The sequence below is a fragment of the Hetaerina americana genome, unplaced genomic scaffold (genome assembly GCF_022747635.1).
Source record: "Hetaerina americana unplaced genomic scaffold, ioHetAmer1.1.p SCAF_3, whole genome shotgun sequence".
Classification (NCBI taxonomy): Eukaryota; Metazoa; Arthropoda; class Insecta; order Odonata; family Calopterygidae; genus Hetaerina; species Hetaerina americana.
In genome coordinates, this window is record NW_027286874.1 from 15,759,492 (window position 1) to 15,783,259 (window position 23,768).

The window sequence follows — 23,768 nt, forward strand, 5'->3', positions numbered from 1 at the left end:
TGTTTCTAACTTTAGTTTAATTTTTATTTATGATGCAATATAGGACCATTTGGGTTTTATTTAATCTATGATTAACAATATTGAACCTAGTCCTATATTTCGTAATTTAGTCATGTCTCAAAAGCGGAAAAAATATACTGAACTTACAGGGAGGGGAATCAGGCCAATTTAAGAAAGTTTGGTCGGTATGAATGACCAATTTAGGTATTCACTGAGAAAGTGATAGTGGGAATAAAATAGATCACCATGATCAAACCTAATTGTCTGCAATAGTAAGCCCTTTATGAATAATGTATAGTTGAAAGAGTATAAGTAATTATTCATGCAAGGCTTACACTACAGAAGCTGATGTTAAAGATCCCAAGATAAAACAAGCATAATACAAACCTGTTGTAAAGCATAGGTATTTACCTGTACTTTTTCATTCGTTCACCAATAATTTTCATTGCACTTCACAAACAAGTAGTGGATCAATAAAAACTAAAAAAAAATAGATATGCATTATGCCTGCAAAAGTAGTGCCTATGTAAGTAATCATACCCAATAGCTAAACTCGAACTTTTAGCTATGATCTCCATAATTATTATTGGCAATATACAGGTTAAGGCAGATTTTTGATGGACACACACTACCGAAATGGTACAGCAACAATTACCTTGCCTTTCCTTACAAAGCACAACCTGACATCCAACTCAACGATAAGTCCCTCTTCAGTTCCACATAATTCCTTTCTCCCTTCACAACATCCAACATCCCTATCCTTTGCTATCCCTTCCCCATTTGCCTAAAATTCTCCCTTCTATCACAGTCCAACATACCATGCCTAATCTAAATGCCCTGAATCTATCTTTCCTGCCTCCTTTGAATTTCTCCCAAATATCCTCTCTCCTTCCCCACCATGCCCAACACTTAATTTGTTTTCCTTTCTGCCCACTTCCTCTTTTCCATTCTTCTCCACATCTATATTTCTAAATTTTCGAACTACAGTTATCATCTTTCTTCAATAACCATCTTTCCACACCTTATAAAACCACTCTTCACATTAAATTTTCAAGTAGCCATTTCTTAACATCCTTACTCAACATCCCTTCATCAATTCCTCTTGTAAAAGCTTCTTTGTCTTACACAATTCTTCTTCTTATGTCCCTACCAATTCAACCATTTTGGTCTAAAACACTTCTGAGACATGTAAACTGTCCCTCCTACTCTAGTTGATGAACTCCTTTTTTAATATTTGGCCTTTCTCTTTCTTGAAAACTGCATAACCTTTGTTTTGTTTATGTTAACTCTCACCCCATACTTATCGCAATGACTTTCCCATGCACTCAGCAAAGTTTGCAAACCCTTGATTGGCTGGCAAACTAATGCTTGATCATCAGCAAACCTATTTTTATGGATCCCCACCAACTTTCATTCCTATCTTCAGTTCTTTCCATTCCTCTTCAACCATTTCCCCCATATGAATGTTGAACAGCATAGGTGATAATGGACATCCTTGTCTTAATCCTCTTTATAACCCTGGCCATCCAGAATCTCCATCCACCACTTACATCTGAGCATGAGGCATGTACAGGTTGTGGATAAGTCTCCTATCCACTCTACTCTTATTATCTGCAATAAATTCATTATTCTGGCCAATTCACACAATCAAATGTCTTTTTGAAATCTACGAAGCAGAAAAATGCATTCTGATTGCATTCTATGGTCCTCACTCACTATTGGTGATCTCATTACTGCAATGGCATCATGCATGCCTCTCCCCTTCTTAAACTCCAACTGATAATTCCTAAATATTCATTTGCCCTGCTCTTTATCCTCTAATTGATAATCCTGAAAACCACCTTAGTTGTGTCTTAAATCATACTAATTTATATGTAGTCCTCACTGCTTTCCCTTTTTGGAATAGGAACTAACACTAATCTGATTCAATGACCTCTATCCCTGAAAAATATATATTCATATTTTGTAAGACTATCAATGCACAGAATACTAAAAACAATGTTAAAATTACAATAAAACAAATGCCGAAAGTATTTAAAAAGATATAAATTAACATGTTTTACTTCACATTTATATGAATGAGGTGCTTGACTTGTTTTAAAAATATCATGAACATCGATAAAATTAATGCCATTGACATTTGCCATATTATAATTAATAAAATAACCCTAGTTAACAACTAAATAAGAGTAACCTTAAAAACAGTAATCAACCCTAAGGTCAGTTTGGTAGGTGGTGATAGAATTCACCCAGGACTGAACCCTATAGTGTGAGAAACTCACACATCAGGGTAGGGGGGCCAGTTCCTTTCCCTGCGCTGCTTATGGTTTCCCAGGGAGATCTGGTACCCAAAAGATTGCAAAGCTTGGGTGGAGCTGCAGGTGTCCAGATACTTGCCCAGGAATAGAACCCGGGACCCTCCGGTCAGCAGTCCAATGCTCTACCCCTGGACTACTGCGACCCACTAAATCAGAGTTCATGAATGATATATATATTGACATAATAGCTTTAACTAATTTTGGTAATAGGCAGCATCCCACTGACATTCCTAAAGAAAAATCATAAGAGCCAATAGCATAGTATGTTTAAAGACACTATGCAAAATTTGCTCGACATTATCTTTATTTGGCTATTCTTTCTCCAAGGCTCACAATTGCTTGAATTTAATTACGTTAATTTTGAAGATTATAACAATTAAGAAATACATTTAGCATGAGAACTATTAGAAAAACCAATCAATTCCTGACTTTTAAGGCCCATATTAATAGTAGTCTCCCAACTCTAGAGAAGTCCAAGGGATTTCTTACGTCCAAATTTATCATATTATATCCCAAGTTTGGAAATTTTAGAGTCTTCTATATTTAAAAAAAAAATCATTCAAAACTTTAAAATTTAAGATCCACTAAGAATCTTCCAGAATTGAGAGATGACCATAAATATAAGCCATAACTTCCTGATCAAGCACGAGACAAAATTGAAAAAATTAAAGTAATTATCCATTCATACATAGAATAAGTGATTTCCTGGTATCATGAGATAATATTACGATATTTATGATCCACTTCATTGAAGTGTAGCCAATTTTACATAATAATTTTATTCCCTATTTTCTTCCCTAGAGCATTGAATTTTTCAAATTAAAGGTCTAATAGATAGGGAATATGGAGATACATAAGTCAGAGGCTGATATTTCCCGTTTGTATTTAGATGAAGACTAGGGATATGTTATCATCTTTTCAGTACCAAAATAAATTTTTCACATATTTTGGTGGTCATAAAAAATTTAATTAATTTCAGAAAAAGATTTCAATATTTCAGCTGTAGAAAAAAATTATTTCAAATGGAAAAAACAAATACAGCTTCTAAGTTGTGTTATTTTGTCCTTCCATTATTTCTGCTTTAAAATTTAATCAAAATAAAATAACTCAAGTTATTTCAAATGTCATATTATTTCACTTCTATCCTACATACACAAAATATACAGGTGTTTAGGTACATAACTGTCAATACATTAAAAAAGATCTTGCACAGGTCACTTTCAACTTCTATAAAGAAACATCACATTTTATCAGTGCATTATTAGGTTTACATTGCTTTGCTTTGAACACAAGTCATGAAAAATAGTTCTCAATGTTACACTGAAATAACAGAATGCAATGACTGTCAGCAAGGTTTACAAGTAAAACAGCAACATTGTTAAGTCTGAAATTCATGATTGGCATTTAGAAACATGCCACATTTTTCATCTATGTAAAATATCCATTTATATATATATATACATACTTCAACAAAGAGGAATGATGCAAATTTTAACAAAACTTAGACATTAGTATGTACAATTATCATTAGTGAAAAATGAAATAATCCTTCTCTATTAAAAAAGAAATGATATATGCATTATTTTCATTAGATTGTAACACAAACTGGGAATCTACTCTCCCGATCCAGGTGACTGAGGCACATAAATCAGATTTTCCACATTTCTAGATTGGGGCCAGAGCAACATATCATCAATAAACCGATAAGAATTCTTGACTAGATGTAATTCACAGTCCTCGTTGATGAGCTCTCAATTTATCTCCAATCAGTTTTCAGATTTTTTTCGTTCCCTCCTGACCCCAAAACCCTCTATTAATGAACACTTTCTGAGGGGGGAGAAAACTGTCATCTAGTCATGCAAACCAGTCCCTCAATTCATCACCTATTTAGTGGTGTATATCTAAAGTTGGGTGGATGCACCATAGTGAACAACCTGGGTGCCAAGGCACTACTTCTGCAATGGTCCCAGGGCAACATTACAAGACGGAGGGGGTGGGGGAGGGAAGGCACACAAAGTCTTTGATGCATAGTTGCACAATCAAGATAAGGACATTCATTACTTTCATCCCCCCACCCACTAACATCGAGTTTACATGGGTGGCTGCAGGCCCTATCCTCACTTGGAGTCCATTCTGGCTCTCAGCTTGGCGTGTACCTTGATGAACTCAGGCTCGGGGAGATTTGCTTTATCATCTTCCTTTTCCAACTGTGAATAGATGCGTAAATGAATCAAGAGTAATGCTAAATACATTCTTCAATAATCATATTATTAGAAAAAACAGTTTATATTGATGTGCACAGGTAATATCTACATTTAAATAAAAAGTAGACTGGCACTTACAATAAATACAGACCTTTTTGGCCCATATATGAGTATATTCTAATGTCATGTTCTAGGTGGTGGAGGAAAACTCATTTATGGGGAAATAAAACATGTGACCTCAGGATTAGTAGATTTGGACTATTTAACTGCCAAGGGAGACAAATTCAGTAAAGTCTCATGAAGAAAAAATTGAATTGGGCCAAATGACTCAAATGAGTAATAGTCATATTATGATATCACAGTATGACATAAAATAATAATGAAAAGTGGGGTGAGCCACGGGTGACCTTTAGGTCCTGGGTCTCATCTCTCGTCTACAAGAATAGTTTTGGTTGGTGTAACTTAATATATTGATATTAATAACAGATTTACATATACCACACATAGGACTAAATCACATTTTATCCTTATTGAAATGACTTTGGAACAAGGAAGTCAGAAATCATTTAATCAATGCTTAAGATTTGCAGTATTGAATAACTGATAGCAACACTTTTCCGCTGAATAAAATTTATTTTATGGCCAATGTATTACATCACCATCATCAGTTATTCATTATGTTCGAAATCCACTACATCACGCCTGAAACTACTCAATTTGCAGTATTGTCAATTAGCCCAAAATAAAAATTTAATTTACTATTTTCAACTTTGAATGACTATTTGAGTGGTTTGTAAAAAAACCAATTGAACATTTTATATAGAAATTACTGAAAATTGTCCACACAAGACCCTAATAACAAGGATTAGCTGTATCCAAAACAAATTCTTGGCAAACTTTTTGTCCTATGAAAATCTTTATAAATATAAATATATAATTCAAATTAAGAAAATTTTAAACATCACCAACTAAGAGAAACTATGAAATCAAGAAATTGATGCAAGGAGTTGTGATAACTATTTCATGCCAAAATATAAAATATGTAAACTGTGTTCCTGTTTTATGCTAACATTCCGGTAAACTTCTGAATACACATTGTGACTTCACAATTTTGACCTCAAATACAAATTAAATTCTCAAATAAGCATTTTGTGGTATGAGAATATATCTGTTAGAATTAATAAATATGCATTGACCTGGGTGAAAGCTTAATGTGAACTAGTAAAGAAAAATAAAAGTGACAAAAAAGTGTCATATGCATTCTTTGAGTGCACAGAAAAAGTTTAGGGACCACCAGCACTAAAAAGACTATGTCAAAAAGGAATCTTATAGTTCAACTTATTCCTTCCATGTGTAGAAAAGCAAAAACATTATCTTGCTTTAGTATACTCTTAGGCATTCTTCAGCTGAGTTTTATATAATACTGAGCATGGAGGTGGTACAGTCCATATAAATTATGGGTTAAATGGAAGAAGGGACCATTTGGTCTCAATTTCGCCCAAATAAAGACCACTATCTATCTATCTATCTATCTATGAAGGCAATTTGACTATTCTTTTAAATAATGCTTCCTCAAACACTATTTTTTTACAATTCAATTAAATTCATAAAATATATATATATATATATATATATATATATATATATATATATATATATATATATATATATATATATATATATATATATATATAAACCATAAACACGGTAATCAACCGGAAGGTTGGTTTAGTAGGTGATGGTGGAGATCACCCAGTACTAAGCCCTATACGGCGTGTGAATTTCACACATCAGGGTGGGGGGCCAGTTCCTTTCCCTGTGCCGGTTATGGTTTCCCAGGAAGACCTGGTACCCGAAAAATCAATTTAGCTTGGGTGGAGCTGCAGGTGCCCAGAGTGCCTTGCCCGGGAATCGAACCCGGGACCCTCCAGTCAGCAGTCCAATGCTCTACCCACTGGACTACCGCGACCCACTAATATATACATACACAAATAAAATCATCCCAGAGCACACAAAACAAAGGAAACTTGGTAAATGAATGACATTTTTCATGTAATAGTTGGATGCTTCCTTTGCCCACAAATCCATCAATTACCATTCCATTCACTTCAGAAATCGGATATATTTTTATTTAGTGAATCACATATCAAGACACTCATATATAGTCAAAGAGTTTCCAATCAGCTGTTAAAGATTGGGAAGAACATTGTTCTCAGCTGTTGTGCTCTTTTCAATGTGGTTTAGTTTCATGAGTGTCTTCAGCATGCAACAGATGAGCCCTTTTCTGTTTGATTTAGTGGGAAACTACCAAGTTATACTGGTTGTAACTATCATGGAGTATGTGATTAAGAAAATACCTTTTTGCAGGACAAACCATTACCATAATTTTACTTACTGTTTCTTCCAGCTTCTTTGCTCGCTCTTCTATAACCCTTTGAAAGGGTGTTCGACTGCTAATACGCTGTTGCTCCTGCTCTCGTCTGGCTTGTTGCTCTCTCTGGCGCTCCATTGCACGTTGGAGCTCACTCTTTTGGTTGAGAACGCTTTTCCCACTGGAGTGGAGAAAACAATTTACATTGATATTGCAATCACATAAGTAACTAGTTTAAAATTGGATAACATACAGCTTACAGCATCATGGCATGGAGTGATGGACTTGCTATGCCAGCCAATACACACCAACTTTAAATACAAGACAGATTTTAAATACCTTTTTACTTGCATACACCAATTAAGTGAGACATTATAGACCATACTATTGAAATGCACTAATTTCACTGATAACAATGCATGAATGATGGGAAATTGGGCCGGTGCAAATTCTTACATCTTTTGGTTGAAGAGAAGCTCTCTGTGAAGATTCTGGCGATCCACTGAGTCAAGACATGGGTTTTGAGGTTTACGAGGAAGTATGAGGCCTTCTTGGTCCATTGTTAATGCAGATGAACCACCTTTATTTCTATTAGAGCCCTTGGTGATTCCCAAGTGAACACCTCCACCTTGTTGCTGTGCAATATTCCTACGATTATTCTCCTGTTGCTGAGATGAGTTGTCACAATAATCAGGCTCTGGTATCATAGTCGGGTACAGAAAATCTAAAATGGATAGAAAATAATTATGGTTAGCACACACATAAAAGTTGGAATTGTCAGTTAATAATCAACAGTTTAAAGTAAACTGTAATTCTCTCTTTATTAGAGAATCACACGAAATATTTCAAATCAGCCAACTGCTTCCAGTTTCAATTCAAGATTTCATATAAACCCCTGCCAATTATTATGTGCTGTGGTATCACCCATCACTCACAATGATCCATTTCAAATTTACTAATAATTCTAAGATAAAACGTACGCGTACGGAAAATTGTTCCACCCTAAAAGACGCACTTATCTGATATAGGGTAACCAGCTTTGTTGAGGTTAATGTAGGAAAGAGTAGAAAATTTTGTTCAATAATGAGGGAACCTTAAACGTAATTTCCTAGAGGTCCATGATGTATTCAAGCCCAAGAAGAGGCCGATTGAAATATTATTCATCTGAGAGTCAATAATTAGAGCAAATAAAAAACTTCACCAACTGTGCTCAGAGCACGTGCGCAGTGCATTCCCCACAACAACTTTAGGAAACTGGCATCCTACAACAATTATCAGCCATTATCAATTAAACAGCCAGGGATGTAGGTTTTGACACTGAGCTTCCTTTAAAAATGTAGTGATCAACTTTTCTTTCAATCACTGTCCCCCGTGACATTCGTTAATAAACACTGCGCTATGACAGTGGTGGAGAATTTCAGTAATACTGGGGAAACTTTCAATACTGAAATCACTTCCAGTATGGTGAAAGAGGAGGTTATTACTCTTCCTCAAAGTCCTACAATATGTGTAACCAAGCTTTACACACATTCGGAAATTGGGGCTAGATTTCTTGTCCAACTTATATTTTAACAAATGTAAACTCGAAACCTGCGTTCGGATCAAGGTGTTCAAAGGCATAATTCGGATAAAAATTGGAGCCAATTCGTCAGCAGCGTGGATATCATCATTGCGACCCTCACAACATCGAACATTGCAATAGTTTCTTATTATAAGCAAATCTTCGAGAATATTCATGCATTCACGGGCAGATTAGGGGTGCCTCAGTGTTAGTCGAGAGTGCAAAAAAAATTGCTTCTATCCGATACGACCCTTTGGATTAAATATTAATCTGCCCGTTTATATATTTAATTCAAAGGGTCGCATCGAATAGATATAATTTTTTTTGCACTCTCGACTAACGCTGAGGCACCCCTACCGAGATACTATCTTTTAGCACCTCACCTCCGTCACTTCCGACTCCGACATGATCGACGTCTTCTCTATTGAGGTCACCAGGGTCTACCTTTTCAAACACACTCATCTTCTCCAAAATCCCCCGAGTAGGTTTGTGGACCGGCCTTTGAACAGTTTTGTGTGGTTGATACATGGCAAACCACCTTCGTTGATCGCGGCGAGAGTCTGCGAAAATTATACCGACGGCGGTGATGTTTCGGGGATCGCGCTCCCCTACGTCCTTCTCTTTCTTTAACTTCGCACCGAATCACTCCACTTTCACGGCAGCCGAGAGATAATTCCTCCCTTTTTCTCTCTACGACAGGGGTTGGGCGACTGAGGGAGAGACAACAGGTAACGTTCGCGCTCGTTTGGTGAGAAGTCGTAGTAATGCACACACCAGCATTGAGAAATGGGATTGGAAAACCACATGGACTACTAATGCTTAAGAAGACCATTAAGGTGGGCCGTCAGGAAAAAAATTTCATGGTTCAGCTCCGATGACATCACGAAGCAACTATTTTGATTTTTGTCATAGGTCGATGAATTATATGAGTCTTCGATGTCGCTATAAAACCACACGGGACATCAAATAACTAATTCGCACGAGAAACTAACTCACGGAAAATCCTCCATGGCCTAGTTTTTGTGTGATTTGGTCGTTCACTCTTCTCACAATAGAGTCTCAATATATTCTCTCGCATATCTGGGAAATGAAACCACAACGACGCAGTATTTAACGAAAATCGGTATTTCGTTATTTAGCGTTCTTGAATTACTTCCATAAAATATGAACGCGAATCATTTCCAGTATTTGAAATTGCTCTCAGTCAAAATGATTTTAGTGATCGTATAATTTTAAGTTTATCATTTTAATTTAAGTTGAACTACTAGTTCGATACCGTCGAAATTATCACAAATGGGGAAACTTCTTTAACTTTTGCCGTTCATTTATATTTACCATTGTTATCAAACCGAAGGTTAGTCTGATAGGTGAGAATAGACCTCACCTAGTACTAAGCCCAACAGCGTGCGATATTCACACACAGGGTGGTAGGCCAGTTCCTGTCCCTGTGCCGTCTATGGTTTCTCAAGAAGAACTGGTAACCAGAAAAAAATCATACAGATTGGAGCTGAGTGTGCTCAGAAAATGAACTGCGCAGAGACGTCATCGGGAATCGACACCGAGACCTAATTACCCAATTACCATGCCCCCTTTACATTGACCGTCACAGGAAAAACCCACACTAAAACCATGCCTAAAAATGATCTTACTGTTGCATTGATTGAGAAATTTTAAAACACATTCTGAAAATAATCTGCCAAAAAATTACCCATGCCAATGGGAATCGACCACTTAAAGTGCACTATCCATTATTTTTTTTGCCGAATTGATGGTACTGAAACAATGCTTCATATTCCTCACGATTCTCGAGTAGGCTTCGAGTTACTTTCTTTACGGCCGTTCTTTGGTCTTAACAGGATATTCAGTCAAGCGCATATGCCTATGCAACAAAACGCCCATGAGTACGTAATATAGCAACCGTGCAGCCTAAGCGACAGTCGTTAATAATATTAAAAATAAATACATTTTCGGGTTTCATCGATACTTTAAAGCCATAGGTATGATAAATAACCCAAATTAAGTGACTTTCCGGGTTTTGGCTTTAATCTTTTAAATTCAAGATTTTCCATTTTTTTAGGAAGTGAGATACCACACTTGATATGCGTTATGTGACTACGTTTCGATCCATGAGGGAGGCATTTTTTTATATTCTAGAACGTACTCAGATGCAGAAATATAACAGGATAATTAAAAAAATTGATTTAATGAACAGTTTAATGGGATACATTTAATTCACTAGAGTTTGGAAACAGTAGATCGTCGAAAATTGCGTTAGCTCTGAATTCACAAAATGCACTCCTAGGCCAATTGCCATGGACACTCGAGGAAACGTTCGTCGAAGAATCACTTAGACACAAATTTGAAGGTGTTTTTAGTCAATCTTAGCTCTCCCCAATGGATTGAAGGGAGAACAGCTTCAGAACCGTCTTTTGCTCCTAATAGTTTGATAAGCATGCATGAATAAAGCACAAACTTAATAAAATGAACCTAAGCATGACCCGAAGTCATTGGCACAGACTAATGATACTTAAAGGGAAAGCATTGTTTCACGCTTGGTGGTTTAACTTGACCCTCATCATTATTCCGTCAGCGAAAAATGACACCACCTTGTCTTCTTCCGTACGCTAGAAATTCCTTCAGAGACATGATAGGCTGCCAGATGTGTGTTATCTACGACGTGTGCGCCATGGAAACACGCTCATTCCGAAGTAACGGGATGTTCCCTGGAACATGGCCATGCACTTCCTCAGAAGACAAAAGACAAGAAAAAAAGCCTCCCCAAACGTGCGCGTTTCACGGGGCGTCCGCAGTGATTCTTCAAAAGCATGGGACCACAACATTATGTCATGACAGCATGATTTTTCGAATACAAGGTCAGCCGCGCGATTAGTTGAACATTTACTAATTCCTTCATGTAATGACACTAATCAGGGGTCGTGGGCACGGGAGGCTCTCTCCAGAGTGCTCGTCTTGCATTTACTACTCGAGAGGAAGAGAAGGCAAGATGGGAAGTGTGAAATGCGAAGGAAAAAGAAACCTGGGGGAAAGCAATACGTGACAGAATTGCGCATGACATCATGAAGTATGCAAGGGCTGGGCTTCTTGCTCTCAATGTCAGGTCAGGAGCGCCGACTGCCGATTACCCTTGGCAATGACTGCAACTCATCTTAACGACTCCAGAAGTCCAGCACCCACGTTTCAATTTTCGATGCGATGGAAGAGAAAAAAATCATCATTGCGATTCAAACCATTTCGAATGAAAATTTATCTAAGTTTAGTTTTAGTTCATTCGACCTAGTGGAGACTGCACAGATGAACGTTCCAACTGTGACGTTGGAAGTGTAAAGTTGAATATATTGAGAATACTCCATTCCAGCTGATTAAGCTCCTTGGACACCGATATTTACTTCCTCGCAGTTATTTGAGGGCATTGAGTAGTTTCGAAATCGAAAATACGCCAAAGAATTACTACAAACGTATTTTCACGCTAGAGTGCTACTATTCACCTGGACGCGAAACGCGAGCCACGGGCTTGCCGGGAGAATTCACTTAGCACGCACTGCTCCACCCAAGATTAACAATTTCCAAGGTAGGCGGAAGGCCCGTGCTTCCATTCCTCGTCCAGATGAACTCCTTCCAATGACAACCAAACAGTGATTTAACATTTAAAAACAATGTTTTAAAAGTGATTTTTCAAGACCGATGACGATTTTCAAATTCCATTCATATTTGCAATCTTAAAATTTCAGTTACGTACATGCAACTGTCTCAAATTTTCAAGATAAAACTCTACAAACAAATTTATATCGGCAATACTCTTTGCTAGATTAGTAAATTATGAATAAAATGAACAATTAAAAGTTTAAATATCTTACGTCTTAAGCACGTTTTTGCTAAGTGATGAGGACATTTCATATAAATCACGATCCTGCTAATCATTTATTGGACCTCACCGCAGGGCCACTCGCCTGCGTACACTTGGTGCACTTCCCATGAACCACCTCTCCTTCAGCGAACAGATTTCTCCACCAAACGGCGTGCCGGTTGGGCGTGCCTCTCCCGTGCCAAGCTGAGAGGGTACAATTCCTTACGTCATGTAACAACGGCGAGTTTTAGGCTTCAGTCGTGAGAAGGGAACATATAACGGCATTCACGACAGCCTCGCGATGGGAACGTTCATAATGACGGCTATATATAACGTTTATACCATTAGGCTACATGTAATATTTTGCATTAGTAGGAAACAATATCCAAGGCCCCCCCCCCCAACATTATAGACCGTAGACAGTTACGTAATTTGAGTTACTTATTGTTTAGTCATTGATTAATAAAACCAGGGCACAGCCGCGCATAAATATGTGAAATTGCAAATTAGCACTTTATAAAAATCGGCAATTCGTCTCACAGCCAATATTTTAAAAATTTCACAGTTGAATTGCTCAGAACTTTCAGTATTCGGCTGTGTTCAATGGTACCCGACCAGCTTTCTGCTTCACTAGGAGTGATTGGAACTTCCTATAGAAACCATTGATATCCTTGAGGCCTAAGGACAAAAAAAATGGCATGCCAATGTAAAATAATTAATGGTAGCCCGTGAAAACTTGGAACTCTTAAATAACAGCACTTCGTGTACTAGGGAAAGGATGCATTTACATTTTAAAAGAATTTTAATAATTTAAAAACTTTTGTTTAATGACACTTGAATTAATACACAGACTCACCAAGCATATGGAACTCAGCATAGTAAACAATGAATATTACATGAGCGAGATTCATTAACATATGCATGCTAAATTTCACGGTTTCAAATGCCATTACAAAATTGTGGTTTTTCCGTAGAGAGGTAGTATTGGCGATAGTTAAGGCGACGCAAAAAAATGCCGATGGAGAAAACAAAATATGTTAGTAATATGTCACAGTTGAAATTTAGACAAATGGAACGTAAGGTAGTTCTGAGCTCAGGATTGGGACAGGAGCGCCCAAAGCTCCCTTCCTCATCATCCCATAACTAATGACACCGAAGTAAGATCTGGTGCTTTCCCGGCGTATTTGCTTCATGAAGTTTTCTCGGGTCTTCCACTGGGTCAGGGGTTCCATATTGGCCGACGTTTCGATGCCCGACTCGTGCATCGTCCTCAGGATAGACGTGCATCTACCCTGAGGACGATGCACGAGTCGGGCATCGAAACGTCGGCCATTATGGAACCACTGACCCGGTGGAAGACCCGAGAAAACTTCATCATGACACCGAGTTTTACGGATCTCCACTCAACCGTGGTACTATTTGTACACACAGTGTATCTATTAGAAGTGCCATGCGCTCAACCGTAGCGTCGGAATCCAAGACCGTGGAACATATTATGTTTTAACTCCAAAAGAAACAGATTTAAGACGTTTGTCTTATTTTTCCTGAGTTACGTCAAATATTCTCAAGGTGAACTGTATCGATAGGCGAGGATATAAATTCTGCGAAGTGGTTATTTATAGACGGATCCACTTCTTTCTGCGCGCGCTGTCGGACGCGGTTATGGCTCCTTTAGTCGACTGAATCTTGACGTAAAGGCCAAGTAAGATCGACTTAGAATTTTCCACAAATTTCCGAACCAGGACAACCAAGGGGTACAATAATAGGAACCGACATGCAGCAAACGTATAGAACTCACCAAATAGGAGTTCGGGAAATAATATGAGCAATTATGCACACCTATATTTTATAATTACTTTAATTCCCTTTTTAAATATCATTAGATTAGAGTAGAAAATGTTGAGGGTTAATGACTATGCACTCCTTTTTCCATATTATGAATCGGAAATCACACCAACGTTAATATTTATTTCCTTTTTAGCATAATTGTATATTAGTACGAGTATTAAAGTGTATTCGTTTTGTACAAACGCTCCTTTAACGCAAAAAAGCAATCGGTGAATAACTACTGCCTATGCACTCACTTTAGCGATTGCCTTAGAGAAATGAGTTTCATATTATTAAAGCTCGCAATGTGCGAAAATCGCGTTTATTTTCACCATCGAGCTCTCAAGGCTAAACATTCAAGTTTGCCAATCAAACTGAGTAATGTCTGCGCGATCAACCACAAAACAATTAGAATTCCTACTTTTTCGGCTTCGGCAAAATTAAAAGAAAAAATTCGGACCAAGAGATGCAATTTTTTTGCATGTGCTCAACTTATTTTTCTTTAATTTAATTTAGTAATCGAAATAACCTGGAGCTGATATTTGTTAATATGGATTCCCGAGAGAATTTCAGTGCCCACTCTTGTCTTTCAACCGCCGCGGGAATGTTACGGTCTTATTATTATGAAAAAAATTTTACTAGTTCATTAAAAGGTAATATGCATTGTGTGCACTTCATACTCCATAGTGCAACAAAAAAGAAGGCATGCGCGAGGACTTAAAGCATAAATGTCAAATGGATTAGGCAATTTAACACTTAAATGTCCTCAAGGCATCACGTCCTTGCGAGTGCAATCCAGGATGGAGACCTTTGGGACTATCTACTTTGCTTTTGTCGACCGTCCCTCACCAAAAATTTATAACTAGTCATTTTTTTTACTTCCGAGGAAATGGTCCTCCGAAAAGGCGAAGGTCGTTAGTGGAAAGGCCAAAGGGAGCGCCACTGGGGGGGGGGGAGGGGCAGGGAGATAATAGAGCAGAGGCCGCGAGAAGAGTAAGTAGGTGGGCGTGCCGGCGCCGCGTCTCCTCCTCTTGGGATGCCGCTGTCTGAGCACGGCGATAAGAGGGTTGTCCATTGGGAGTGGCGGTGGGGGGGGGGGCTGTGGGAGGGAGGCGGGGGGTGTCGAGGGGCAGTTATTCCCGTCCGCCACCGACGTCTGTCCAATCCGCCCACCGTTCCCGGAATCCCCAACACGCCAGCAGTGGAGAATCCCCGACCTCGAAGCGACCTATTATTGCTCCAATGGGAGATTCAACGCGGCCGTACGGATTTTTTTCCTGGCGCGAGTAAAACAGTAATGGAAAAGAAGAGGGAGAGAGTCTTGGAGAGAGGAATCGATTTCTGCTGCTTTCTTTTTTTTCACATTTTTTCAGTGCCTTGACCGCTTATTTCACTTATTGACCGCATTTTCCAATTTTTTTGCACGATATGCCGTTGCTGTTTGCCAGTATTTTAGGTCCTACGGAACGCAATTACTACTGGCCACTCATATCTCAAACGCCTTGCAGAAATTTAATCAGGCATTGGTTAAGCACTCTGATAAAGGAAACCACGTGCCCCTACAAATGTAAAGGGATCCAAAGCGAAAAAGTCAATGGCCTTACCTTCACTTTGATTTTTTCTTATTAATTTGAATGTATTGCATCGCACATATCATTTCTTAGACTCGAAACAACTTACGAAACAGTGAACCTTAAAATATCTAAATGCATAGGGAGGCAAGGGGGTTCCGCTGTGAATGGCGGAATAAAGGAAAGAGTCGTTGATGTGTGAAGAATGAAACCGCGTTCGTCACTTTAGAATGGGAGACGCTTGTTTCTGTGATTAAAATTTCCAAAAAAACCTACTGGCAACGGTTAAGCTCTAAATTATAGATATTCCGTAAAAAAGAAATGATGCACTTTCTTTTGTTTTTGGAGAAGTTTATCACTTCGACCATGAATGAAGTAGCAACCGGATGAGCTAAAATCCATGAATATTTGTGGGGGAATTTCCTAATATGGCAATTTATTAAACGTGGATGAGTATATAATATCAGGGCACTAAATTTACAACATTGAAGGTAGCTTTGCTTCATTTATAGATCAACGGAAATATATAACACTAAAGTCTTGGTAATTGCTAAATTTGCCAAAGAAGTGACCTATTCTTTCACAATAGAATTTTTATGAAGGCAAAATAATAGTAAATTAAAAAGGCTCTCAATGGAGTAGGTGTAAGGAGTCATATGTAAAAGTTTATTTCCATTGGATTAATTTATACTGAGAAAATGTTCTCATTTTCTTCACCCGTAATGCAGTCATAGCCTCACGTTCAGAGAATGAAACATTTTCTGATGGTTCAACAGTGAAGTACATATCGTTTAACATCATGGGTTAACCTGTGTAGGGCACAAAACTAGCATAATTGCTTAGGTTTTTCCCTTTTTCTCTAAAAATTAACTCTCACCAGGGCTAACAGACAAATGCTTTTTGAAAGCCCCACATATTCGACTGACAACTGTAATATCGATTTCAATAAGGGTTGAATATATTACAATGATTCTTTTAAGTTACAGGTTGTTGAATTAAACAGTACAACGCTGAACTTCGGGGAAGAACTGACCGCAGTTAAAGTAGAGATCATCCAACAGGTGTGCCCCGAAAAATCTTAAAAGGATAATAAAATTAAAAAAAATGTTATTATCATTGTGAATCTATTATTAATCGTGTATATTCATCTTAAAAACGCCATTATTTCAAAAAGGGGAGCTCATTTCCTGCAGAAATGCGATATCTATACACACTTCATGGCGTTATGGAGCTTGGAAATTTTTACCTGCATGTTGGAAGTATTGAAATACTGGGAAATACTGGGAGAGATATTTTTTCTTAAGCTAGAAATATCGAAGGAAGGCTGCCTTTTCGCACCATCGAGTGAGTGATTTTTCAAAGCTTAACTATCTAAAAAAAAGATGAGGTTCTTCAAATAGCTCAAAAACGCTACACATGAAATGGATCTAACCGTAAAATATTTTCCTTAAGAACTTAATTACAGGATACTCTTTTCTTTCAAATATGTTGAAGTACTATACGTACAATTATGCAATATAACGAATTTTTATACTCAAATAAACGAGGAATAAATGGAAGGAAATATTCAAGTTTAAAAGCCATGCATATTACTTTTTTATATTTCTGACCTTTGCTTATTTAAGATTTTTTCTCGCAAATATAATTGGAACACAGAGTTATATCAAGTTTTATTTCGATTCTCTCACGTAAATCGTGAAATAAATTGCTCTTAAGAGTTTTGGACATGGTAATGATTGTTGATAAATTTAGTGGGGAAGATGTCTTACCCCATTGGGGAGATGAAATACACTTCAAAAGAGGAAATGAAAATATCGAAAAGTTGAGCTGTTCACGCCATGTCCAATTACAGGGTTAAAAGTACCTTGGACGGTGGTAGTCAAACGTAGTAGCGTACTAGATGCCTACATTGTAGGCAGCTCCATCACCCGAACTACTTTTTATCCTAATATCCTCAGAAAATGCGAGGAGAGACCAAATATACGAGTTTTCGAGTGGAATCGTCCGCAAACTTCGAAAAATGAGAGAAAAGTTTTAAACTGTGTACCAGTGATAAGAGAGGTTTTCCCATTTTGAAAAAAAAAATAAAAAAATAATCAGTACAAATTGCTCAAAATATTTTTCTATAATATAGGATCCTTCATGGTTGGCAGCATATAATATGCTACAAGGACGCGATTAAATTTGAAGACCTATTAAATGACAACACACAAAATTGGGAACTAATAATTCATCATGGGTAATCGTTTTAAGAGTCGATAAGAAGTCAATTCTGCTCTTACTCATTGAGCAGACTATAAATATTTCACTTCTCATACATTAAGAAAATGCCAAACAATTTAAACCAATAGAATGAATAACCTTCCTTCGCAAAGTGCAAATTCAAGACGCACGTACAAGCATTATTGCCTCATTGCAGTAAAGAAAAGATAAACAAGGATAATTTACTAGAATTCCAGAGAATCTCCCTAGCTATTCATATCATTGATTCGAACTCCTGATTGCGAGATACTGCCTTGCATCTTTCCTGCATTGATTGACAGAAATGGAACCAAATGCAAGAGACCGAGAATCCTCAAGATGAAGCAACAACGACCGAGATAAAAAAAAGATATTGCTTACGTTTTGAGTCGGATGATAATAATGCCCAAGTGGTTCAAAATGAGGAAATGAGTCAAAGAGAGAGGAAGTTGGAATTTCGGGAGGCTATGGAACATCACGTCCCCAAATGCATAGAGGAGAGCAGCGTGGGCAGAATGGTGTGCTGAAGAGGGACGAGTTTCAGGAACTACAAAAACGCGGAAATTCTTTAAGCTTCACTTGAGGAAAATGGAAGTCTTTTAGATTAATTGTTATATCAGGTGGCAGCGTAAACCGAACACCACATTGGCCACTACACGCAATCTTAACATCAAAAAGCTATAATAGCATCACAATTTTGCTAGCATCATTTACGCCGCCTCGACTTTTTCAGCTCTATTAATCCTAAGTTTTAAATTTGGATCACCCGAATGAAACTATCTGATTTTTTTCCAAAGCAAAATTTAAATCTGCAACAATTCGGTCCAACTACGGTCAATTCTGAAATTAAGTTAAATGCCGAGCCAATGAGGATATTTATACAAAAAATTACATAATTTCCTCATTTTTTAGCCAATAAGAGAAAGTGACTTCCTATGTGAAGCTTTTATTAACATTCATGAAATCACGATTGTCACCACCATTATTTTTCTGCTATCCTGCCTCTAGACCAGTGTAATATATTCCATTTTACTGTTCAGGTCCTGTATTCGTTAACATGTAAATTGGTTTAGTGATTTTTGACTACATCGAAATAAGTCGAAATTCATGACTTCATGTTATAGTCCACTATGGAATATGGTGCAGAATGAAGTCCAGTAGAAAATACTCGTTATAGTCATTTGGGTACCGAAATGTGTATGGATCCGTGCGACTGAAATATACGTAGATGCTTACGTCGATATTAGAAAATGCATCCACACGGTACGAATCAAACGTGGGATATAAGACGAAAAAGCAGACGGAACATGCATCATTCGAAGACGATAATCAGTCCACAAACAGGGATGCGGGCGATTTGACGTCCATTAAATGAAAGAGACGTCCAGAGCATGGAGGAAGTAAAATAGAAGAGTTATGACTCATTTTTTTGTAGAATAGTTTTACCTCGTGGGGATTTATGCGGGACTTGTAGGGATGATGTGATTAAATAAAAGAACTCTACTACGTCACCACGGCTGGCGTGAAATAGCGCATTACATTGAAGAAATATAATAAAAAGCTCTATAATATAGCAATAAATAATTTGTTGGAGTCTATGTATGCGCTCAATTGCACTCTTTTAACTGAAAAGACATTATAACAGTACCAATATCCTATTGAAAATACGCACAGCATTTTTCTTAGTTTAAGAATGAATCGATAAGCACCTAATTGATAGAAATCAATTTTAGCATGCTGTAATGATTTATTATTTAGATGAAAGGACCCGCTTAGAATTAACTTTCGTTAATTTTTTCGAGCTGAGATTCATACAAAAAAACTGGCATTAGTTCATATTTTTATCAAGCATTGGATGAAGAAGCACCGCTGCGTATGCCCTCGTAACGAGGAGCTGAGATAGAACGTTTCTTTTGAGGGCCCATCCGTTAGTGCTGGAAATCCAATGGACAATTGCCTCTCTCTCCCTCTATTACAGAAGAAAAGGCTGGTTTAACGAGGCATCATCCACCATTACCTACGAAAAATATGTGAACTCTTTTTTTATTGAGAAAAACCTTAAGAGGACTAAAGGGCAGAATAATATGGGCTTCCTGAGGGTTACGTACACAAAGACAATCTGAAGGACGTAAACACACACTCACCATACCCCAACTCACACCAGATGAGAGTGACCTCTCCGGCTGACGTAATGATACATTGACCTCACGAAAGCTTAGTCATCAGGGATCAGTTTGTGAGCAGTAAGTGCCAGCCGGTGTCTTTACGATGCAACCCTTCCCCCACATTGAATAATTTTGACATTTTCACTCCACCGTCGACCTCTGTGAACTAATTTAACCTTATAACCCTGAAAACCCTGAAAACTGAAATTTTGATTGGAAGAGAGGGCTTGGAGCGGCAATTTGTCAGAGAACAAGCCCGCGCCGTTTAAATGTACTATTTTTTTATGGTTTATACTTTCTGTTATGAATACAAGATATATTTTCAATTAAGGTAGAGTTTTGCCTCATCAGCTACGAATGACGTTTCGGGATATTGAATTCCAAAATAGGTTTAGCGTAATTTGTAAAGAGTTGTTCTCACAGAGAATAACAATCATTTCGGCTTTATCAGACACTAGCTTCAGTCACCACAGTTGTGCGTTGATTATGAACAGCATGCCACCATACGCGTACCCAGTATACAACAATTTATTGAATGGAATGGGAAAAGTACGTACCGTTCTAAATTAATACGCGGCAGTAGTAATTTAATCTTCAGGTGCTTCGACGACCGATGTTATTCGTAGATATATGTGCAACGTATGAATTGCCTTAAATAGTTTGTCTTGGAATATAAATATTGAATCATACGTTAAAAATTTGGTATACAGAGTTAAAATTTAGTTTGTCTTTGTTTTTCTCCTTCAGAGCGCCGAAGAGGACTACCTTATAGTCGAAATACCCTACGCTATCAGTTTCCATAGTTTTTACGTGATATTTTGCTTCCCTCCTTTATTTTCTATTTGTTTCTTTATTTTTACTGAAGTTTATTTTTACCCAATCATTTTCGGTTTTGACAACGCCACCAGGTCATCCAGTGTTTTGTCCACTTCACATTCCCGACTGTTGGTTTTGCTTTTCTGTAATACCTAAATGAGTGAGTGTGTGTGTATTATTCCCCCGAAAGAGGCCCCTAAGTAGGTCTGGATTAATTTCTTCTCAAACCTATTCGTTCTCTTCTCAGTCAACACTTAAGTGGTTAATGTAGCCCAGAGCCGGTCCCTGGCGAGGGAAAAACTTTCCCGTAGACCACTTTGAGTTAACCAATGTGGTTGAGTGTGTATTTGAAATTTCCCGAATACGGTCCCTGGAAATAGGACTCATTTCTTCGTAAACTTATTCGGGAAACATACCCTCCCCGGTGTAAGTGTGAACGTCTTAGCATTTTGAATGTGTGCCTGATCACTGGCGACTAATTAACTCTCCCCGTATATCACCACATCCTCAACATTCCCCTCCTTTTTTTTACAGTGGTGTAAAAAAACCCTTAACGGCTGAAGGAACTATTACTTAATAGAGTCTAAAAATTCCGGTCAGCATTCGCACCCTTATCGCAAAGCCATGATAATTTCATTCCCAATGCACGACGATTATTGGACGAATATTTATTACTTCTGTTAAGGTGAATTATAAACTAATTGATTTACGTCAACCACCATCAGTTTATTTCTCTACGAGAAATACGAAGCCGCCAACATTCTACCGGCGAGTTTACATGTTTTGATTTTATCGTCACACCATGCAAAAAATTGGCTGAGTTATATTCAGTGAAAAACTTGGGTTTCTCATGAAAAAGATACATGTAGTTGATTCTCCCTCCAACGCACGCATTAAGAAGTTGTGAGAAATAAACAGGACACCGTCTGCAAGCCATGTGAAATGGGATTTGTTTATTCAATTCCACCCACAAACCGCCTCCAATACCCTTCTTTTTCCTCAACTAACTTGACTAGAAACTCTCGAACCCATATGCCAGCCTGGAAATATTCAAATATAATCTAGGACATGCGGGATAACACAGAATTATAACAGTTGCAAATTCTTCATTTTGGCGCAGGGCCTTCTTTTATCTCTGTGGACATAAAATACCTTCCATTTTTTTAGGCTGCTTCAAGAGCTATCCAGATGTTTCATAACGAACCGTCTAATTCTCGAGCAAGATGATTCGAGATTTTTTTTATATACTTCTAAATTAAGCTTATCGAGGTACTTGGGGACCCATTGAGGACTATCTTACGAAACATCGCGTTTTTTGGGCATGTCTTTCAGAGAACATTTGAATGATAAAAAAATGTATAACCTTCACAGCATCATACAAGAAGGCGTAAAAAATATCCCATCGTTTTTCTCATTACACGGCTCACTCATAATTATCTTAAAGCTGGGAAGCCACAAAGTTGCATTATCCGTATGCTACTGAATTCATTCTACCTTCGCAAACATATTGAGTCAATCTCTGAGCGCAGACTTGGGAAAATACCGTCTCTAATTTCCATTGATCATACATTTAATGTCAAGGAAGTTGATTCGGTAGTCCTAATTTTGACCAGAACCACGATTACATGGCAATTACAAAAAAGAAAACAATTAAACTTCTGGAAACAAGTTGATTCTTGCACCACCACTTTCACATTTGAGAAACGAGTAAAACTTGAACTACGAAAGAGGTAAGTTCACACTCGGGGCAACCGTCAGGAGAGAGAGCTATTGATGATTTCAGCTTTGCACAAATCGCTTGGAGAATACAGTCAAATTTGGAAATGAAATCATACCTCTTTCATGATTCTTTCCTTTTTTTACCCTTCACACAGCAACAAGGGACTAAAATTTTTCATTCTTTTGGCAGCAAAAAATGTATTAAAAAAGACTCGAGGCGTGGGCTGCCCACTCAAGTGCTCTCTCGTTTTTGGATGGTGACGAAGGGATGTAAACTATGTTCTCCCGAGTCGTTAATAAATTTGCTTAGTTTAGTTCCGCACCCCTCATAAGTCCGGGAGCTGGGGTGTCGGAAAAGGCTTTTTTCGTGGTCGTGGAAGGAACCCTCCCAAGAGAATCATCGTAACGTGTGACACCATACACACTCACTCCGTGTTCTTCCCTTTCCACCCCGCCCGTCCGTCGCCATGCGGACCGGTGGAGGAGGGGGATGAGACGAGGGAGCTAGCTTTTGGAGTAAATGGGTTTCAGTGCGAGGGGGTGCGCATCTGTTGAAGGAAAGGGGGTGGGAGAAAGAGAGAGAGAGATTCTTGCTGCGGTCGTGGGAAATGTTCGACGCCGGAAGTCGACCAGTAAAGCCAAAAAGGAGCCAGGGGGATTGTGCTCCCCTCCCATCCCGCACCCCGACTAAGTGGCGCGGGTGGAGTGAGAGGAAATTAATGAATTGATTGGAAGAAGGTAGCTCCAAATCATGGCCTCAAAATTTCGATAAAGTGAAACAAGATGATAGAATCCGTCAACGTACAGCTTCGCATCTGTTGCGACGGTGGACAACATATTTTTTTTACAATGAAAATTTACGGACGAGGGTTCTAACTATTTATCATTAGGGCAAACTATTAGTCAGATATCAAACTATCGGCAGGATTTTGCGTTTTCGCTGTTGTTCTCTCTTTTCAGGCGGTTCTCCAAGTTGATGCTTACCTTTCGACAGCATACGCGATATGACACGTAATATGCCAAAATGGAGACTGTAATAAATGCGGAGTGATAAAAAATTAATGACGAACCCTCTGGTGCTAACCTTGCCCCAAGAACTATCGGGAACAT

The 23,768-nt window shown here is 38.1% G+C and overlaps 1 protein-coding gene across 2 annotated transcripts in view; it reads right to left on the reverse strand.

Annotated features, from left to right (window-relative positions):
* Positions 1-3,430: 3,430 nt before the first annotated feature.
* The window catches only part of LOC139690402 (uncharacterized), a 239,133-nt gene continuing 218,795 nt past the window's right edge, over positions 3,431-23,768 (reverse strand). For both annotated transcript variants that reach the window (XM_071587838.1, XM_071587839.1), the window contains 3 exons: positions 7,350-7,617; positions 6,918-7,074; positions 3,431-4,525 (listed from right to left, as the gene is read on the reverse strand). In XM_071587838.1, the coding sequence (XP_071443939.1) occupies positions 4,436-4,525; positions 6,918-7,074; positions 7,350-7,617 (515 nt within the window). In that variant the 3' untranslated portion in view covers positions 3,431-4,435. The remainder of the gene's footprint in view (positions 4,526-6,917; positions 7,075-7,349; positions 7,618-23,768) is intronic.